Below are 19,368 nucleotides of genomic sequence, written 5' to 3' on the forward strand. Positions count from 1 at the left end.
TTTATTTAATTAATTTCTTCATATTCATCTATTTGATTAAATAAATTACTCAATTTATTTAATTAAATTCACTTAAACCTTTTCTAGCCTTTAATTAAATAAATCACTTTATTTAATTAAATCCCCTTTCTCCATTTTTTTAAATTTACATTTAATTAAATTGACCTTTGCACATAAATAAATCTAATTTATTTATAAAATCCCCCAATTGTATTTATGCAAGTTGCATCTACTTTGGTTGAAGGAAAGCAATTTTATTTTAATTAAAATCCTATTTCCTCTCACTTGCATTTTCCTACATCTCCCACTTGCTTCCTAATTATTCTTCTAGAACCCATCTAATCCTAATCAATTAGCCTTAATCATATCATTTCCCTAAGTTTGAGGAGGTCACTTCTCAAAATTAGGAGAAAGTCTTCTAAAAGCAATAAAGGCTTTATCCATTCAACAAGCCAACTTGTTGAGTTCCCCAAATTTGGAAGGACTCTTACAAATTTGTCTCCCAAAGTCCTATTAACCATTAAAGGAATTAAAGGAATTAAAGGAATCCGGGTTGAAAATTAGAGGACTTTTAAAATGATCTATATCACCCTTGGAAAATTAAAGACCTAGCCCACATGAATTCAAATCTCATGTTAGACTAAAAATGAGTTATTGTGCTATTTCTTTTGAAACTACTAAGAATCATTCTAGGCATTCACGAGAATGTAAAAAAAAACTATAATAGCATTCTAATAATGTCATCAAATTATTACATTATCTTAAGTTTGTTGCATAATGTTTATTTTTCAAATGTTAGAAACATCTTTTAAATCATTTTCGTAAAAGTTATATATTTAGATTTAATGTATTTAATTTTGACATTTAATTTTTATAATATCCATAATCAATTATAATTCTTCTCAAATTGTAACCATATACATAAAAATTAAAACATAGTCAACACATTTTAAAATCTATAGCTATAAAAAATATAATCCATATAATTTAAAATAAAAATAGAATGAACATATGTATTATATTGTCAAAATAGAAAATAAATATCTGTATCATAAATTAAATAGTACTATTTATTTTTTAAATATATAAGTATCATTTTTGAAAAAAATAAATTAATATCTACACAAAAAATATATTAAAATATAGTATATTGATATACAATATTAAATTCATTTAAAAAAAAATAAAAGTAAGATTACATATAAAATGAAATAATTCTTCAAATTAAATTTTTTACCTTGAAAATAAAAATTTGTACTTCTATATAAAAATAAATAAAATAATTTTAAAGTAAAGTAAAATAAATAATTAGATACTTTTTCATAATATTTATTTTAATTTAATAATTATTAATATATACTTTCTATATAATCTAAATTAAATTTTATATGAAATATTTTTTTCTTTAAGATAAATTAAAAAATCATCTTTAATCTTAAACTGTCTTTATATCAAATTGAAAAATACTAATGAAAAGATTATTTTAGATATATTTTTCAATTTTTATTGAAAATATTACTTAAAAATAACATCTAACATTTTACATTCATCTTATAAAAACTTTTTAGTTTTTTTGTCCTTGTGACAATTGCTACAGTTATGCTCACTTCTCTTTACAATTTTGATGTTGTCATCTTTCTGACAAATATCTGATTCTAAATTATCACAATCATCTAAATATAGATATTCAAGAGATTTGAGATTGCTAAAAGTGAAAGGCAATTCTTTCAAACTTGTACACCCCGTTAACTGCAATCTTCTTAGAGTTGTAAGCTGGCCAAATGATTCTGGCAGATACTCCAATTGCCAGCAGCCCTTAATAGTGAGTGTAGTCAACAGCGGTAACCTACACACTTGCTCTGGAAACTCAGAGAAAAACCCGCAATTTGTCAACGTCAAATGCTTCAACTTATTTAGACCCTGAAGAAATTTGTTAAATGCATTTATGCTCTTATTATGTTTTTCATTGAAGGACTCTCGTTCTTTATTACAGGAATCTATTTCTTCATCACAGGACTCTACTCCTTTAAAAGACAGCCATACTTCTTCCAAGGAGGAATTTGGCACTATTTTTGATAAGTGCTGCGCTTCAATTTTGGCAAATATGAGCATCAATTTTTCAGGTAACTGCAGAGTTACTATTTCGTTGTCAGAACTTAAACTGAGTAAAACAATTGAAAACATAAGTTAAAATAGAATAGAAAAATGTATTTTATTGTATTGAGGACTTGCCTTCAGATGATCCCCCTCTTTAATGGAAAGCTCGCAAACTTCCAGCAAACTCAATTTTTTAAGTCTGGCAATGTATCTTAACATCTTAACTCTGGCAATGTCACTGCATCTGTCGCGTGAACATCTATACTACCCTTCCAGCTCAGGACTCTTAATGTATCCTTCATCGAACGAAGGTGTCTCTTCTCAAGCATGCAATCTTCATTGTCAAGCCGGATTCCTTTAATTCCTTTCATCTTGGCCTGCGAGACTCTAGTGTCAGCAAGTATTATTTAATTATTTAGCAAGTATCAGTTAATTTATCCATCTAATAACAACAAGATGTGAAATATACCTCATCCTTTTCAGCTTCAAACCACGAATCGTCATCCGTAATTCTACTCGACTTTGACATAGTGCACCCTATTGATCGAATAATATCGTGAACAGACAACTCCTCCTCGTTGTACTTACTCATCACTGTGGTGATCAATGCTGCATCGACAAGGAATGCGACTTCCTCAGCCCCCACTATGTACTCTACATGTCGACGATGAAAATATTTGAGACGGAAAGAGCAGATGTCTAAGAATGCCTCTTGAGTAGACTCCTCCAACTTGCTATATACAAAGTCAAACAAACAGTTGCTGAGGTCCTTTTCTTTGATTTTTTGTCCGGTATGTAAAGCTTCAAGTATCTGTGTACAACGATCTGCTTTATATTTCTGCTTGCGCAAATGTGCACAAACAATTTTCAGAACCAACGGAATACCGTCGCAGAGCTTGACAATACTTTCTAGATCATCTTTATAATCATGACGGATTGCAGGGTCATTGCACAGAATTGTGAGCGCATGATCGTAAGAGAGAGTTTTGACACGATAGTCCTTGCGTTGAAGACCACGTTCCGGAAGCACATCAGTTTCCTTGAGGATTCTGGTCGTAACAAGAATTCTGCTATTCTGGGGAAGACCTCGCAAGTTTTCCGGCAGAATTTTCTCCAAGTCTTTTATGTGCAGAGCATTATCAATATATAAAAACACAGGCTTTTCTGCTCCACTTTTAAAAGCCTGAGTTAAGTGCTCTCTACCATCTTCATCATTTCTCAAATCTATTTTTCTTCCCTCCTCATAGCTTGGAAAGGCATCCTTCAAAATTTGTTGCTGCATTTCTGTATAGTTATTTTTTCCAGAATCCAAATCGAATTCAATTCTGGCATAGTTGTAAAGGTTTCTATCTACAGTGGAGACAACAGCTTTCGCAAGAGTTGTCTTTCCAATGCCACCCAAACCCCAAATAACAACAGCAATTGATGAGCAATCTTCCATATTTTCCATGTCGAGGAGCTCATTTACTGCTTTCACTTGACCTTCGATTCCAACTGTAAACAAGTAAAAGAAAAGAAGCAAACAATCATATCAATCGAAAGTACGCTAAGTTTTTGTTTTATAGCTGTTTGGAAGATTTCAAATAAACAGGAATCTATAAAATAGATAATTTAAAAAATAAATGGTATAAAATCAGAAATTAGTTCTTTAAATGTTAGTATAGAAATGGCCGATGATTATATGGTAAACCAAATAGTCACTTCTAAGTGCATTCCAATGTATTCATGAATCGGTAATTATTATGTTTAAGAGAGAATTTAACTTCGACTCCAGAGAAAGTTTCTTAAAGAGTATAACTGTACGATTACATTTGTGAATTTAAAAATTGTGGGAAAAAGAGTATGTTAAAAGAGTTGCAAAGTGAAACATAGATATTTTATGAAATATATTTAATTCTAAGTATATTATATTTCAATTACTTAGTTTTAAATTTAAGTCAACTGTGAATGTAGTTTTAGTACGATTTCAAAAGATATTTATAGAAATAGAGAGGATGTTTTTTAGTGTGTTCAATTTTTTTCATATTATATTTCTTTTTCTTTTTTTATTGGTAAATTTGGTGAAGGGGTCAATCTTATAAATTTTTATATAAATAACATGATTTGGATTGCTCCATAATAAAAGGCCATTGAAAGATAAGTGGACCAACCAATAAAAACGAGGATGTATAAGGATCCTAAATTTCACTATCACTAAATAATCTGACCTTATTTGGAGATGTTACCACTATTTTTAGAGTGTCAATGCACGTGCATATTATGGAAAGCATTAATGCCGTTGTTGGAAATTGTCTTTTTTCTTTTTTACAACTCTCTACGCATCATTGCAATCTTCTTCAATTTAATGGGTAAGCATAGATGTTATAAGGATTGTAGATGATTCATTGTGCTTCTCATGAAAAGCCAATGCTCATTTTGAATTACAAATGTTGCCATTTCTTTGGATTTTTTCTTGCCTTGAGATAAAACTTGTAGATCCAGACTATTGTCCAAGACAAGTTGAGACCCCTATAAACTCTCTTGTTCTCCCATTGAGCCTGCAACCAAGTAACGATGAGAAGCAACATCCACTTTGATAGATTTTTTTTGTCATGATTTAATTTCTATTGTTTATAATTTTCTCCCAAATCTTAGGCCCAAGGAAAGTATCTGAAGCATCCAATGGGCTCTCAACAATATAGTGGTGAGGGGCATTGTCTTTCCACCATAGTGCTAAATTATTTTCTTTAGACTTGGAGTTGTGGCAATAAGCAACAAAGTGGCTTGTGTTCTATCATCTTCGAAACAAAAATAGTAATCCTTTTGCAATCCACTTTAAGGATTATTTTTGTCGAGAGATCTTTTTAAGTACCTAAATCTACCAAAATGTGTGCATAGGTCATGTGCATGAAATCTGAAGATTTCTTGTCTATAGCCTAATGGTTTCCCAATGCATCACCAATCGCTTTAAATAGGAGTCACTCCAATAATAACAATGGAAAATTAGAGAGATGAACCCAAACAAACTTGACACTAAAGAATTTTGTGGAAGGGTTGAAAGTGGAGTACCACGATTTGATAAAAAAAGATGTTTTGAAGCCCATAAATTACTAAAGATGATATTTTGATCCTCCACACAGTTAAATATTTTTGGTGGTGGATAGAGACTAATAGATTCAAACAAATTCAAATATATACACAATCACACATAACCACAAACAAATACCTTAAATTCTACGACACATCCTCTATTCATTGACCAATCCGATTACAAATCATTACAACTTAAATGCTACAATTCATATTTTCTTGATCACTAGATCAACTACACACTCAAATAATAAAATCATGACAGTTGCCTCTTTAAATAGAGGGGACGGGAGAAATTGCACATCCTAACAAATATCATAACAAAGCAACCACCAGCACTGGATAAATTTTGAGCCTTTCTTTCTGCGATCCATTGATGTAATTTAAGGAGACAAGATCATAAACAACTAAACCTACAGGTTAGCCTGTGTTTTGTAAAGAAATTTCTACTTTCAGCTAGTTCTTTCTTTACATCATCAAGAAAACCCCCTAAGCAAGGGACCCCCCAAGGTTTACATGTGATAAAACTTGTTCGTTACATAACATAAATACACATTATTAAGAAGATATTTCTTTGAAGAAACAAATATTGAACCAAGTGGAACTACATCAAGTTGTCTTGTGTCCCTCAAAAAGGTGTAGCTCTGAGCTAAGTTCTTGACTTCTCAAACTACCCTTTTGTTGAACACTCAAATCACAAATTCCAAAATTACTAGATGAGAATCAATATTGAGTTGTACTCATAGAGATCCATCAAATTGTCTCACAACCCCTGAAAGGGTGTAAATATCAATCACATGCTCATGAACTCATAGGTCAATAGTCTATATTGTTTCCACCAAATTTCTCACCTATCTTCAATAAAAGATTCACATTATATGCATCTTTAAAATATATCAACATAAAAAGTAAACAAAGAATGATTCTCATGCAAAACACCATCTCAAAATAAGAAGATGGCTTGAGGTGATGGAAATCACTCCATCCTCTAGTGTCACTAGCTTTCAATTACCTTGTTACAATTTATCCATTCAACACCACATTAATCTCTTTGATACTGTAAGCATGTGATTCTTGGAATGCCTCGACATGTATAACAAAGATGACCTCAAAAATATAAGAAATGTTTGACATATGTGTGTCATGTTCAAGTGTTAAAAATAATTATGTCAATTTCAATCAATGGTGGATCCATTTACACTAGTTATCTTTATACTTCAAATACAAAATCATCAAAAATAATTATTAAAGTCGCAATCATGTTTTGAATTCCTTCACTTAAACATCCATAAATTTCATCAATTCACCTATGCATTATGTTTGGATATTCACCACAAATATTATTATTAAATCACTACAAAAACAAATAACCCTATACATAGTAAAAGCTATACATTACCAAAGCCTTTTTACTCCTTTTCACATTCAATTGACCTTTCCTTGTAGGGAAAACTTTTCAACACCTTTCAATGAATGTAGTAGGCCATTTTGAATAGAAATGATGACATTATATTAAATTTTGTTATGGATTGACAATAAGGGAATTGAATCTTTTAAAAAATATTCCACTTTCTCCTCTATATACCCATGCTAAAATAAAGATATACCTTCAAATACAAATAGTAAATATGTATCCAATCACAACCTATATAACAATATATCGATCTTAAAAATAAATGTAATCATGTCTTCCTTCATGATCATGAAACCTTTATACACTCAATCTCAAAAATACCTATATATTTATATGACTTTATACAACAAGGGAACTTTTGGTCACATGCATGAAAATCATAGAAAATTATATCTATTGCATGGAGTAATGCCTTTCATGGGTGCTTGTATAGATTTGATGTCCAGAACACTGTGTGGTCATTAAAAAAATGTTGGATGCATTCCTCATGAGACTGAAATATAGTATAGATTGAATAAAAACATAATATCCTAATTATTCTTGCATCTATACTAAGGCTGAGAATAGCCTTCAAATTCTTATCCTTTATTAGGATCCACTTTCCCTTTGTTGACTTATATCTCTTATAACGATTTTATTTTCTTGCATATAATTTTTTGTTCTTCATAAGGATCTTATCCTTTCTTGGAGGTGTGTTCCCTTTATTAACACCTCTTCCTTTCTTCAAAGCATATACTTTTTAAATGATCTTTTCTTGGTATTGAAAGTGTGTAATCCTTCATCAAGAATCTCCTCTCCAGGAAATTGTGAAGGTATGAATTCTTGATCTCATTCTCCTTTTAGTGTCGAAGATGCCATTTTTGTTTAAATATCTCCTTTCTATATAGAGGTAGACATATTTAGACAAAGATCTCTTCCTCCTCTTTGATAGTCATGTATTCTTAATAAGGATCCCTTTACACTTGTTGAAAAAATCTCCTTTACAAATATCTCTTCCTTGCTCAAAAAATTGCATCCTTTATAAAACTATTCCTCCTAACTTAGAACACATGCATTTTTGTTGAGGATATCTCCTTGGTGTTAAAGGTGTTTTATCCTTATTGTGGATCTCTATCTTCCTTAAGGTATCAACAAGACAATATTTTGACATATTAAGTGGAGGCATATGAGGCCTCCTCATTGATTATAGTCATTCATTGATCCCTTGAAAACCATATTATATGCTTTCTTATATATTTCCGAACTAGAATAACATGGAACACTAGTTTGAGTGTTGTTATCACTTTTTTCTCCTTGAGCATCAGCTAACTAAAATAACATAAAGTGTTAGCATGATCATTGCCATTGTTTACACTTGAATCAACATTTTGCACCAAATCTTCACTTTATAATACTTATAACAACTAAACCATTAAGAATTTGAAGATGAAGTAATCTACTAATTTGTGAGAATTTTATTGCAAGTTTTAAATATATTTTAAAAAAAAAATAGAAATGAATTGTGCATGTTTTTATGTAACTATTATTAACTTAATTTTTACAATAATCAACATTTCTTAGATTTGACATTTATTTTGTAATGCATAGCATTTTTATAGAAAGAATAAAATTCTAATTTTTAAATCATAGATTTGTCAGATCAATATCTAGTGTATGCATATTTTTTCGTAATATTTTATTTTTGATTAGAGTAAAAGCTGGTTTTGAAGGGGCCCCGAAACCCTTTAAAAAATGACCTTACAAGATAAAAGCATTAAGAAACCAAGAGGAACAAATGTAAGAAAAACCAGCATAATAACTAGAAAAAACCAGCTAAAAGCCCCAAAAAACCAGCAAAAGCCAACCAGACCAGACAAAGCATAGAAAAGGAACTAATTTATATTTTTCAGGGCATTAGCCAAGTTATTGCTAATCCCATACAGATCTTTGATATTATCCCTGAGATTAGGGATTTCCTTAGCAGACACAGCATCAGCTTTCTTAACACTCGCTCTAGTCCTCTTTGTTGCTCCACTAGTTGTAGCTTCCCCGCTTCCAATCTCGATTGCATCTTCATCAATATCGAGCTCCACCACTGGTTTGGGGGAGCTGGAGTTATTGAGGACCTTCGCAATGTCCTCTAGGTTCTTTGTAACAACAGATAAGAAATCCGAGATCATACCCAACAAGTTTTTCATCGCCACTTTCCCTTCTTCCAGATAGTTAATCTGATTTGCCATTTTTAAAAATTTTTCCTCCATGTCTTGCTTCCATTGCTCTTGATTTCTGTCATCTTCCTTCTGTTTCCCACTTTTTTCCAGGTGCTTCAATAGTTCATATGTCCATCTGTCATAACCCAATCTGGCCTCGGTGAGTTTATCCAGGAATAACCCTTCTCCGACACTCTCCTTATCCTCACTCAAATTATCCTTGGCCATTTCCTTCTCAGGTTCCTTATTCTTCTCCCTCTCAGAATCCATATCTTTTTCCTCATTATCCTTATCATCCTTATCCACCATTGGCTGGCTATTGTCGTGGCCTATGCTAGCACTGTGAATTGGATTTTCATTGTCGAAATCGTTCTCACCTTCTTCTTCCTCTGCACCCACCTCCTCATCTTTCCAACTTTCCTCACCTTCTGACTCATCCATATCCATTTCACTGCCCTCTTTTCCAGTTTCCTCTATATCATTCTTTTCATCATGGGATTTCATCCGAGTGGCACTCTTGCTTTTTTTGCTCGAAGTAGCCTCCCCGTTGCTGGTTTCGCCTTCCTCCAGCTTTCTCTTGCCTTTCCCTAGAGAAGTGGACAACCTCTTGTTTTCCTGTATGGCAAGGATTTTACAGTGCTCATAAATGAGCAAGATTAGTCCACTATGGAGCATCGGGTTCGAGGGATTCTTATTGTGTTTATTGAGCGACCTAGATAGGGATCTAAACAGATAGTAGGGCAGGAAAACCCTTTTATCATGCCTGAAGTGGTTTACTAACACAAAGTGGTAAGTGTGGGCCCTATAAAAGTGGCCCTCAATAGTTATGTATTCCATGATTGCATTCAAAACCCAACCCCAGATTTTCTTGATGTTGGAGGCTTCATAATAACCCCCTATGGATTTTCCAATCTTAGCCCCTTCCTTTTCCTTACGCGGGAAGATTTTGACCACATTATTGGAAACTTTAAGATATCTAAAAAAATTGAGCCCTGAGTGGGGCATACCTGTCACAGTCGTGATGAGGCCCGCGTCCAATTTGAACCTCACACCATGGATTTTAAAAGACCCATTACTCCAATTTTTAGTTATTTTGGAGACTGCAAGATTAACCCTACCTTTGTCGTAATCAACCAGCTTCTCCATGAAACTAGTTAGGGACCCTTTTTCCAACTTCACCCAAACTTTCGACATATCCTTCCATCTGGAAGTGTTGTCAGGTTCCTCCCTCCTTAAATCACCTCCCATATTCAAATTCAGACTTTCACCTCTGTTCTTCTACAAGCTCAAAGCTTTCTTCCCGTTGTCTCTCAAAATTTTTAAAAAGATGACCCACAAAGTGTGCAGAGTGTTATTATATTTGATTGGGATTCTGCCACTTTTCCAAGTAATCATTACCTTTCTATCAATGCATAATTACTCATTTCAACTATCATAATTATGCGGTCCTTCTCTCCCTGTGAATATATCCTTTCTAAGGAGCTCTTTAATACTAAAATTAATATCTTCCCCATGCCAAATTGTTTAAGATTCAGAATTGACACCTAGGTTCGCCAGGCAATCCACCACCATATTTTTCTCTCTAAATGCATGTTGAATTATTATAACTTTAAAACTAGTAATAATTTCCCTAGCTTTCAAAATTATATTTTCAATAGACCACGATGGCTCGGTTTCCCCCTTCAAGCATTTAATAATATTAAGTGAGTCTCCCTCCAGCCATAATTTATCATGATTAAGGTTGTGAGCAATAATTAGAGTATTCAGAACTGCTGAGGCTTCAACATAATGATTGGTTTGACTTCCCAAAGGACCAGCCACTGCCACTAGGCATCTTCCAGCAAAATTCCTGACAATGCCCCCATAACTAGCTTTACCTGGATTCCCCTTAGAAGCCCCATCAAAGTTGGCCTTTATCCAACCCTAAGGTGGAAAACACCAAGCAAGACCTTCCCTACCCTTCTCCTTACTAGATTTGGTAGTAGAGAGGTTCCACCTGTCATTGAAGTCATTTTTAGTAGCTAGACCATAATCAATGCCATTGATGCATTCAAAGATAGTCCTATATATTTTATCCACCACCACTTCAGGGTTGGCACTTTTATCCCTAAAAAATCTCGTTGTTGTGCTCTTTCCAAATGTTCCAGATGACATTAGGGAAGGTAAGTTTCCAAAGCTCCACAATCTTTGGGTTGCAATTAGGGCAGTGCCATTGCTACCAGGATTCCCCTAGAGAATTCAGAAAAACCCAGCTCAACTTCCACCTACTTAAAATAATTTTCCAGATTTCTTGGCTGAAAGTGCACTGATGGAGAATATGGCAAGCAGACTCTTCTTCCCTGCAACAAAGAGAACACCTGTTAGGAAAAAAAAATCCTCACTTTTGAAGGTTGTCCAGAGTTAATATCTTTTTTTGGATTTTCTTGGCTGAAAGTGCACTGATGGAGAATATGGCAAGGAGACTCTTCTTCCCTGCAACAAAGAGAACACCTGTTAGGAAAAACAAATCCTCACTTTTGAAGGTTGTCCAAAGTTAATACCTTGTTTTGGATAAAGATCCAAAAAAAGATATTAACTTTAGAAATTAACTTCTTATTCCACACTTTAGCCCAGATAGGAGTTTCTTCCAAAACTTTATTTTGAATAGCCATAGCCGAAGACACAGAATACTTCCCATCCGGGGTTTCCCTCCATATCAAACTGTTCTCATTGTTGTCCCTCAAAAATTTAGAAGACAACACAATCTCAAGAAACTTTAACCCCAGACAATGCTGACTAAAATCAATCCATTTCCCATTTCTCCAGTAATCTCTAACCTAACCCCCATGCTTATTTTTGAACCAATATTTCCAATCATAAAGGATTGGAATTTCCTCCAGAGGTTTATCCATAATCCATCTGTCTTCCCAAAATCTTATACTTCTACCATTCCCCAATTTCCACATTCTTCTAGCTGCAGCCCAACTTTTTGTCAATTGAATTGCATTCCAAATTGCAGAACCTTTGACAACAAATGATTTTTCCAAAAATTCTTCCTCAAAAGGTTGCATGTGAAGATATTTATTTCTCCAGATTAAATTCCACTCTCTTTCCTCCTCTTTCATTCTCCAAATTTGTTTTGCTAATAAGGAATTATTCATAGTGCTTATATTCCTTAAACCCAACCCCCTAGAGGCCTTGGGAGATCAAATTTTATTTCAGGCTATAAGGGGAATTCTATTCTTGTCTTCCACTCCCGACCAAAGAAACTTTTTTTGGATTCTTTCAATTGCCTCCACAAACTTTCTAGGTTTTTTAAACAGACTGAGAGCATAAACAGGCAAGTATTGGAGAGTGGCTTTGAGCAGCGTAACCTTGCTAGCTTGACTAAGGACTGCCCCTTTCCAACCTGCCAATTTGGAATTGAATCTATCAACCAACTTAATCTAGAAATTATCCACGGGCTTAATACAAAGGGGGAGCCCCAAATAGGTGGAAGGAAGATCATCTATTTTACAACCAAGAATTCTTTCTATCCTTAATTGTCTTTGAACAGGTGTATTGATGAAGACTAAAGAGCTCTTTTCCCAATTAATTTTTTGACCAGAAGCAGATTCATAGATATTCATTACATTCTTCATATTTTTCTTCATATTTTTAGCTTCCCTAATAAAAACTTTCCCCATAGTGATAGAGTCATTAACGGACTGTTCATGAGTACTTGGAAGAAGAAGGTTTTAGTCCTTTGAGATTACCTTCTTCCACAGGCTTTTCTGCTCTACTTTTATAGGCCTGAGTTAAGTGCTCTCTACCATCTTCATCATTTCTCAAATCTATTTTTCTTCCCTCCTCATAGCTTGGAAAGGCATCCTTCAAAATTTGTTGCTGCATTTCTTTATAGTTATTTTTTCCAGAATCCAAATCTAATTCAATTCTGGCATAGTTGTAACGCTTTATATCTACGGTGGAGAGAACAGCTTTCGCAAGAGTTGTCTTTCCAATGCCACCCAAACCCCAAATAACAACGGCAAATGATGAGCAATCTTCCATGTTGAGGAGCTCATTTACTGATTCTACTTGGCCTTCGATTCCAACTGTTGAGAAGTAAAATAAATTTATGTTAAGCATGGAAAAAAGCAAGCAATCATATTAATTGAAAGTAGGCCAAGCTTTTGTTTTATACCTGTTGGAAGATTTCAAATAAATAGGAATTTCTCAAATACATAATTTAAGAAATAAATGGTATAAAATCAGGAATAGGTTTTTTAAATGTTAGTATAGAAACGACCGACGATTATATGGTAAACCAAACATTCACTTATAAGTGCAATTCAATGCATTCATAAATGAGTAACTATTACGTTTAAGAAAGAAATTTAAATTAGACTGCCGAAAAAGTACCTTGAAGAGTATAACTACACGATTAGGAAAGGGATTTTTTAAATGAATTTTATGAATTGTGGGCAAAAGTATGTTAAACGAGTTGTAAAATAAAGCAGAATAAAGTAGAAGAATTCTCAGTAGAAACATAATGGATTAAAATAAGAAATATTTAATTATTTTTTAAATTAATTTTAACTGTATTATATTTCAATTATTAAGTTTTAGTTTTATGTTAAATTTAATATATTTTTTGATATTTTTAAAAAAGATACATAAAGATTAAAGACATCAGCGTTCCACAATCTATCGTGTTATTTGCTTCTGTTTCTGGATTTGATTGTGTCTGTGTTCTTTGCATCAATCAAATCCAGGAACAGCAGTAGGTAAGATATATACAAAATCAGAGGATGTTTTTTGTGTTCTATATATACATATAATGGATAAATTTGGCCAAAGGGATCAATCTCATAATTTTTTAATAAAAAACAATTAGCATGCAGGAGCAACATCCTAGTGCATATTGACCATCAAATAATGCATCTCAACCAAAAGTCAACGCTTCCACAACTCACATTAGTGCATAGTTAGTATTAATTGGTGAAACCTTAGACAACGATTGCCAACATCTTTTCAGCATATTTAAGCATCAACCTAGCGCATCTAAACCATAGTTTAGCGCATTCAGACCAAACATTAGCACTTAAGTGGGACATATTAGCGCATAACATTTTCAACCTTCGAGGTAACCGATAGTAAGAAATAGCGCATTCGAGGGACATCATAGCGCATCTGGAATGTTCTGTAGCACTATGGGCTCATCCTTTAGCGCATGAGGATTCTGTTTTAGCGCATGATCAAAACTAGCAAAAAACAAAGGGCAAACCAACAAGCTTGTGAAATTTTTATCAACAATTTCGGATACCCTTTTAGGTCCTCTAATAATTCCAACACAAAAAGGAAAAATTGCAAAGAGGGATCCTAAGTAAAGAAATTTCCAAATCCAACTAAGAATCTTTAAGAATAAGTATCAAATCTTCAACTACCTTGAGATAAGATTTCATCCAACAAGATTAAGGAGTATCAAAAACAGTGATCAAAGGTTCCACCATCCAATAAATTTTATCAAAATAATACCTCAAACTTAGGTTCTCAAGTTGTCAAATTAAGTTTCTACATCATGAAACTTGACTCATACCATTTGACGTACTTTGTCGTAAGGGCGAATCAAACAAAACCTTTACATGACAAGTAAACTTGAGTATCCAAAACAAAGCATCCATCCAACATCAACAATCAACATTGATCATTTGTGTATGACCACTCCCCATATTTTGAGAAGAAGTCTTCATCAAAAGCTTGAGTTGAAGAAATGACAACTTACTCCTAAGGCCCTTATCAAGAGGAGGACATTTCACTATATCAACCACCAACTCTTTCTCTCACATAGATTATTTTTGCTCATATGTGCTTGTATCTTCAAGGAAAAACCAATGAGTTTGACAAAGAACCTTTGAGAAGCAGGGCTTACTTAAAAAGGCAACATTCAATCAATGCATTAACAGTGGAGGAAGGATCAATCCTGCCTTATTTCCAAAGTTTGTTATCGCTTATAACTAAGCTCGACCCGAGCCACCAACTTCGCCAAGAACCCTGATAGAAGAAGAGGAATTCACTACTACAGAGATATATTGATGTCCACTGTCACTCTATCTCAAAAAAACAAGGAGAAAGAATCACAACCAGAATCAAGCATGAGTCATAGGGAGTCCAACCCTTTTAAAGACTTATAGAATCAAATAAGGAAAAATATCTCCTCATGTTAACTAGTAAAGGAGTCAATACTCCTACGGATTTTGACACAAAAATTTTAAGGAATACTGATGAGAATCTCACGAACAAGGGCAAGAACCTATACTTACAATGCTCGGAATCAAGAACATCTAGGAGGAGAGGAAACACATGATCAAGAAAACACACGCAATCGAGATCACACCCATGAACAAGTTAACACTCATGAACAAGACAATACCCATGATCAGAACAATCTTAATGAACGAGGGGAAGCTTACCATCGAAGGACCAATGCACCCCTAGCTATTCTTACACAAAAAATCCAAACACTTCAACGACAAATGCAAGACATGCAACAAGGGACCACGATAGGATACTCATTGAAGGACATCTATCCTTATCCTTTTGATAAGAGATTAAACATGGTACCTTTCTCCCCAAATTAAGATATACTAAAGTATGACAAATACAATGGTAAGAGTGATCCCCGTGATCACATATGATAATTTTGTACTATGGGCTTGGAGTTTTCTCATAACAATACATACATGATGAGGCTATTCCCACGAAGTTTGGGAGGGAAAACAATGGAGTGTTTTTCAAAACTCACACCTCCCATTAGATCATTCAATGAATTGGTGAATAAATTTATTACACAATATTCCTCTAATATCCAACATGAGATCACCATGCTTGACATATGCAATATGAAGAAAAAGAACAATGAAACTTTCATGGTTTTCTTACAATGATGGAGACGTATGGTCTCAAGGTACCCACGAGATGTACCTAAAAAAGAAAAAATGGAAATCTTCATAGACAATTTAAATGGTGAAATGAGTTATCAACTCAAACTACAATGTCTACCTACTTTTGCAAAGCTGATCGAGAATGGCATCCAAGTAGACGAAGCCTCAATCAAGAAAGGGACCTTGAAGTTCTATGAGGAAAGTGTTAGTTCATCAAGAAATAACACCTATAGAAATCAATATAATAACAACAACTTAGATAAATCCAAGTTTTGGACTAGAAACAATAGTGTTGTTAATGATGGTGTAGTTGATGCCAACAATGTAAAGTCTAAACAACCAGTGCTGACTTTATCAAGTAACACACCATCCAACAATGATCAAAGAAGTGCCAATCAAAGCACTAACAATTATCAACGAACTACCAACCAAGGAAATAACAACAACAACCAAGGAAACAATAACTACCGAGGGAACAACAATAATAATCAGGGGAACAAAAATAACCAAGGGGGTAACGCTAACCCTCCACTCACCCACATCGAAGAACATATACACCATTGAGACAAACCTTGGAATCTGCATTTCGAGAACTATAGCCAAACAAGATCATCACATTGCTAGTTATAAGAAAATTTGAACCCCAAGTCAAACCACCATGGTGCAATGAATTGCATTATTGTGATTACCATTGAAATAAGGGGCATAGAATAAATGATTGCATGAGGTTGAAAAACCTAGTTCAAGATATGATAGACATGGGAGACCTAATAGTCGATGAAAATAAAACCAATGATGATCATGAGGCTTTCATAAATCCTCTTCCTAATTATGACAAGGGAGGGGCATCAATGTCAAACAACAACAAAGAAGCTCGCATCAACCACATAGACGACATCATAAATCACATATCGACATGTGACAATCAAGTAAATGTCATAAAAATCAAAGATAAATAAGAACATGCGCTAGTAAATGTGGCAAGGAGAGCTCAAAAACATGTCTTGAAGGGGAGTACATCTAAAGCAACAACCCTCCCTAAGACTCAATATAACTTGGGCAACCAATTACAAAGGACACCCGCTCAAATATCAATACTAGAATTGCTCAAAATTTCACCAAAACACAGGATATATTGGAGCAAGCTCTTGTATAAACAATGGTTCCAATCAATCTAGATATCAATCAGTTCCAATCCATGGTGGCACATATGACGATGCGACATAACATATCTTTGTCAAAACATGATGACGTCTCCTTGAGTCATCCACACAACACCCAACTCCATATCTAAGTCCTAGTTTAAAAACATGGGGTGAAAAGAGTACTAATAGAGGGAGGAGTTGGTCTCAATATATGTACTTTAAAGATTATTCATGCACTGGGCTTCTCCGAACAAGCTATAGACCCTAAAAAGAAGATTACTATCAAAGCCTATGATGATGAAGGAAGGTCATCCGAAGGAACAACAGTACTACCCATTTAGGTAGGACCTATGCAAAAAGACAGAATGTGACAAGTCTTAGATTACCCATATCAGAGAACCAGTAGACCCATATCGACATCTACACAAGCTATCTAATCCGTTGGACTCACGACACATTTTCAAACACCAATTTTCCAACTTTTTAGACCTACGCACTAAAAAAGGGCTTCAAAGCACTAAACTACCCCTTACGCGCTAAATCTTTCATAGGAATGCGCTAACAAACACTCCCTATGCACTATTTTATACTCGTGCACTAAAAAATAGCTTCAATGTGCTAAATTGTTTACCTTATGTGTTGATTTACCCAACGTGCTAACTGTCATACCCTTTATGCTAAACACCCTATGCACTAAAACGACCCGACACACTAACCTACCCCATGAATGCGCTAACTTTTGGCATCTAAGCGGTAAACCTAACCTAGGGTTTGCTGCATGCTAAACTTCATTTCGTATGCGCTAACCTATGGACCTAATGCACTAAAATGACAAAATCCAACCCAAAAAAAAAACGTGACAAAAATCAATCAAATTAATCAAAAAATATAGGGATTTAGGTCACTTACTGGTGGGCTATATCCGATGGGTCTCCAGTATCGCTTGACACACTCAAATTGGTGAGATGCTTACATAAGTGGCATCGTGGTCAGAGGTCAAAATGTCACAATCACAAGAAGACAAGTGTGCAAATGATTTTTCAAAATTACTTTTTACCTTTTAATAGGGTAAATCAAAGGGTTAATAAGTGGGGCATGTCTTTTATTCCCACTTTTTCAATATTAACCTTATCAACATCTTTTTTTCGGGAGATGAATCAAACGTAGTCAATATTCTTATATCACAATCAATTCAAAACGATCACAAAATTGGCTAATTTTATAAATTTTTCATCTAGCCCCTTGATTCATCTCCCAAGGGGGCATCATCAATATCATTCATCACATCTACATCTGGAGCATCATATCGACCGTTTTGACTCATGACATCATATCGATTAAATTTTGGCAAGCATATCCAACGATTTTCTTTGAATCAACATGTGCACACACACCATTTCAAAGAGGGGCAAGATGTAAACGTATAAATATGACCATCTTCCTAAATAAATATTTAATATTTATTTAAACCATATCCCACTATTAAATAAATATTTAATATTTATTTAATTAATTTCTTCATATTCATCTATTTGATTAAATAAATTACTCAATTTATTTAATTAAATTCACATAAACCTTTTCTAGCCTTTAATTAAATAAATCACTTTATTTAATTAAATCCACTTTCTCCTTTTTTTTAATTTACATTTAATTAAATTGACCTTTGCACATAAATAAATCTAATTTATTTATAAAATCCCCCACTTATATGTATACAAGTTGCATCTACTTTGGTTGAAAGAAAGCAATTTTATTTTAATTAAAATCCTATTTCCTCCCACTTGCATTTTCCTACGTGCCTCCCACTTGCTTCCTATTTATTCTTCTAGAACCCATCTAATCCTAATCAATTAGCCTTAATCATATCATTTCCCTAAGTTTGAGGAGGTCACTTCTCAAAATTAGAGGAAATTCTTTTAAAAACAATAAATGCTTTATCCATTCAACAAGCCAGCTTGTTGACTTCCCCAAATTTGGAAGGACTCTTACAAATTTGTCCCCCAAAGTCCTATTAACCATTAAAGGAATCAAAGGAATCTGGGTTGAAAATTGAAAGACTCTTATAATGATCTATATCACCCTTTCAAAATTAAAGACCGAGCCCACATGAATTCAAATCTCATGTTAGACCGAAAATGAGTTATTGCACTATTTCTTTTGAAACTACTAAGAATCATTCTAGGCATTCACAAGAGAATATAAAAAAAAAATTATAATAGCATTCTAATAATGTCATCAAATTATTACATTATCTTAAGTGTGTTGTATAATGTTTATTTTTCAAATGTTAGAAACATCTTTTAAATCATTTTCATAAAAGTTATATATTTAGATTTAATGTATTTAATTTTTATAATATCCATAGTCAATTATAATTCCTCTCATATTGTAATCATATACATAAAAATCAAAACATAGTCAATGCTCATTTTAAAATCTATAGCTATAAAAAATATAATCCGTATAATTTAAAATAAAAATAAAATGAACATATGTATTATTTTGTCAAAATAAAAAATTAATATCTATCTCCTAAATTAAATAGTATT

At 33.5% G+C, this 19,368-nt stretch overlaps 1 protein-coding gene across 1 annotated transcript in view; it reads right to left on the minus strand.

Annotated features, from left to right (window-relative positions):
- Window positions 1-1,467: 1,467 nt before the first annotated feature.
- The window catches only part of LOC131064972 (disease resistance protein RPV1), a 50,978-nt gene continuing 33,077 nt past the window's right edge, over window positions 1,468-19,368 (minus strand). Inside the window, exon 7 of the mRNA XM_059207242.1 lies at window positions 1,468-2,127. Coding sequence (XP_059063225.1) covers window positions 1,552-2,127 — 576 coding nt within the window. The 3' untranslated portion in view covers window positions 1,468-1,551. The remainder of the gene's footprint in view (window positions 2,128-19,368) is intronic.

This window comes from Cryptomeria japonica, chromosome 6, assembly GCF_030272615.1.
Source record: "Cryptomeria japonica chromosome 6, Sugi_1.0, whole genome shotgun sequence".
NCBI lineage: Eukaryota > Viridiplantae > Streptophyta > Pinopsida > Cupressales > Cupressaceae > Cryptomeria > Cryptomeria japonica.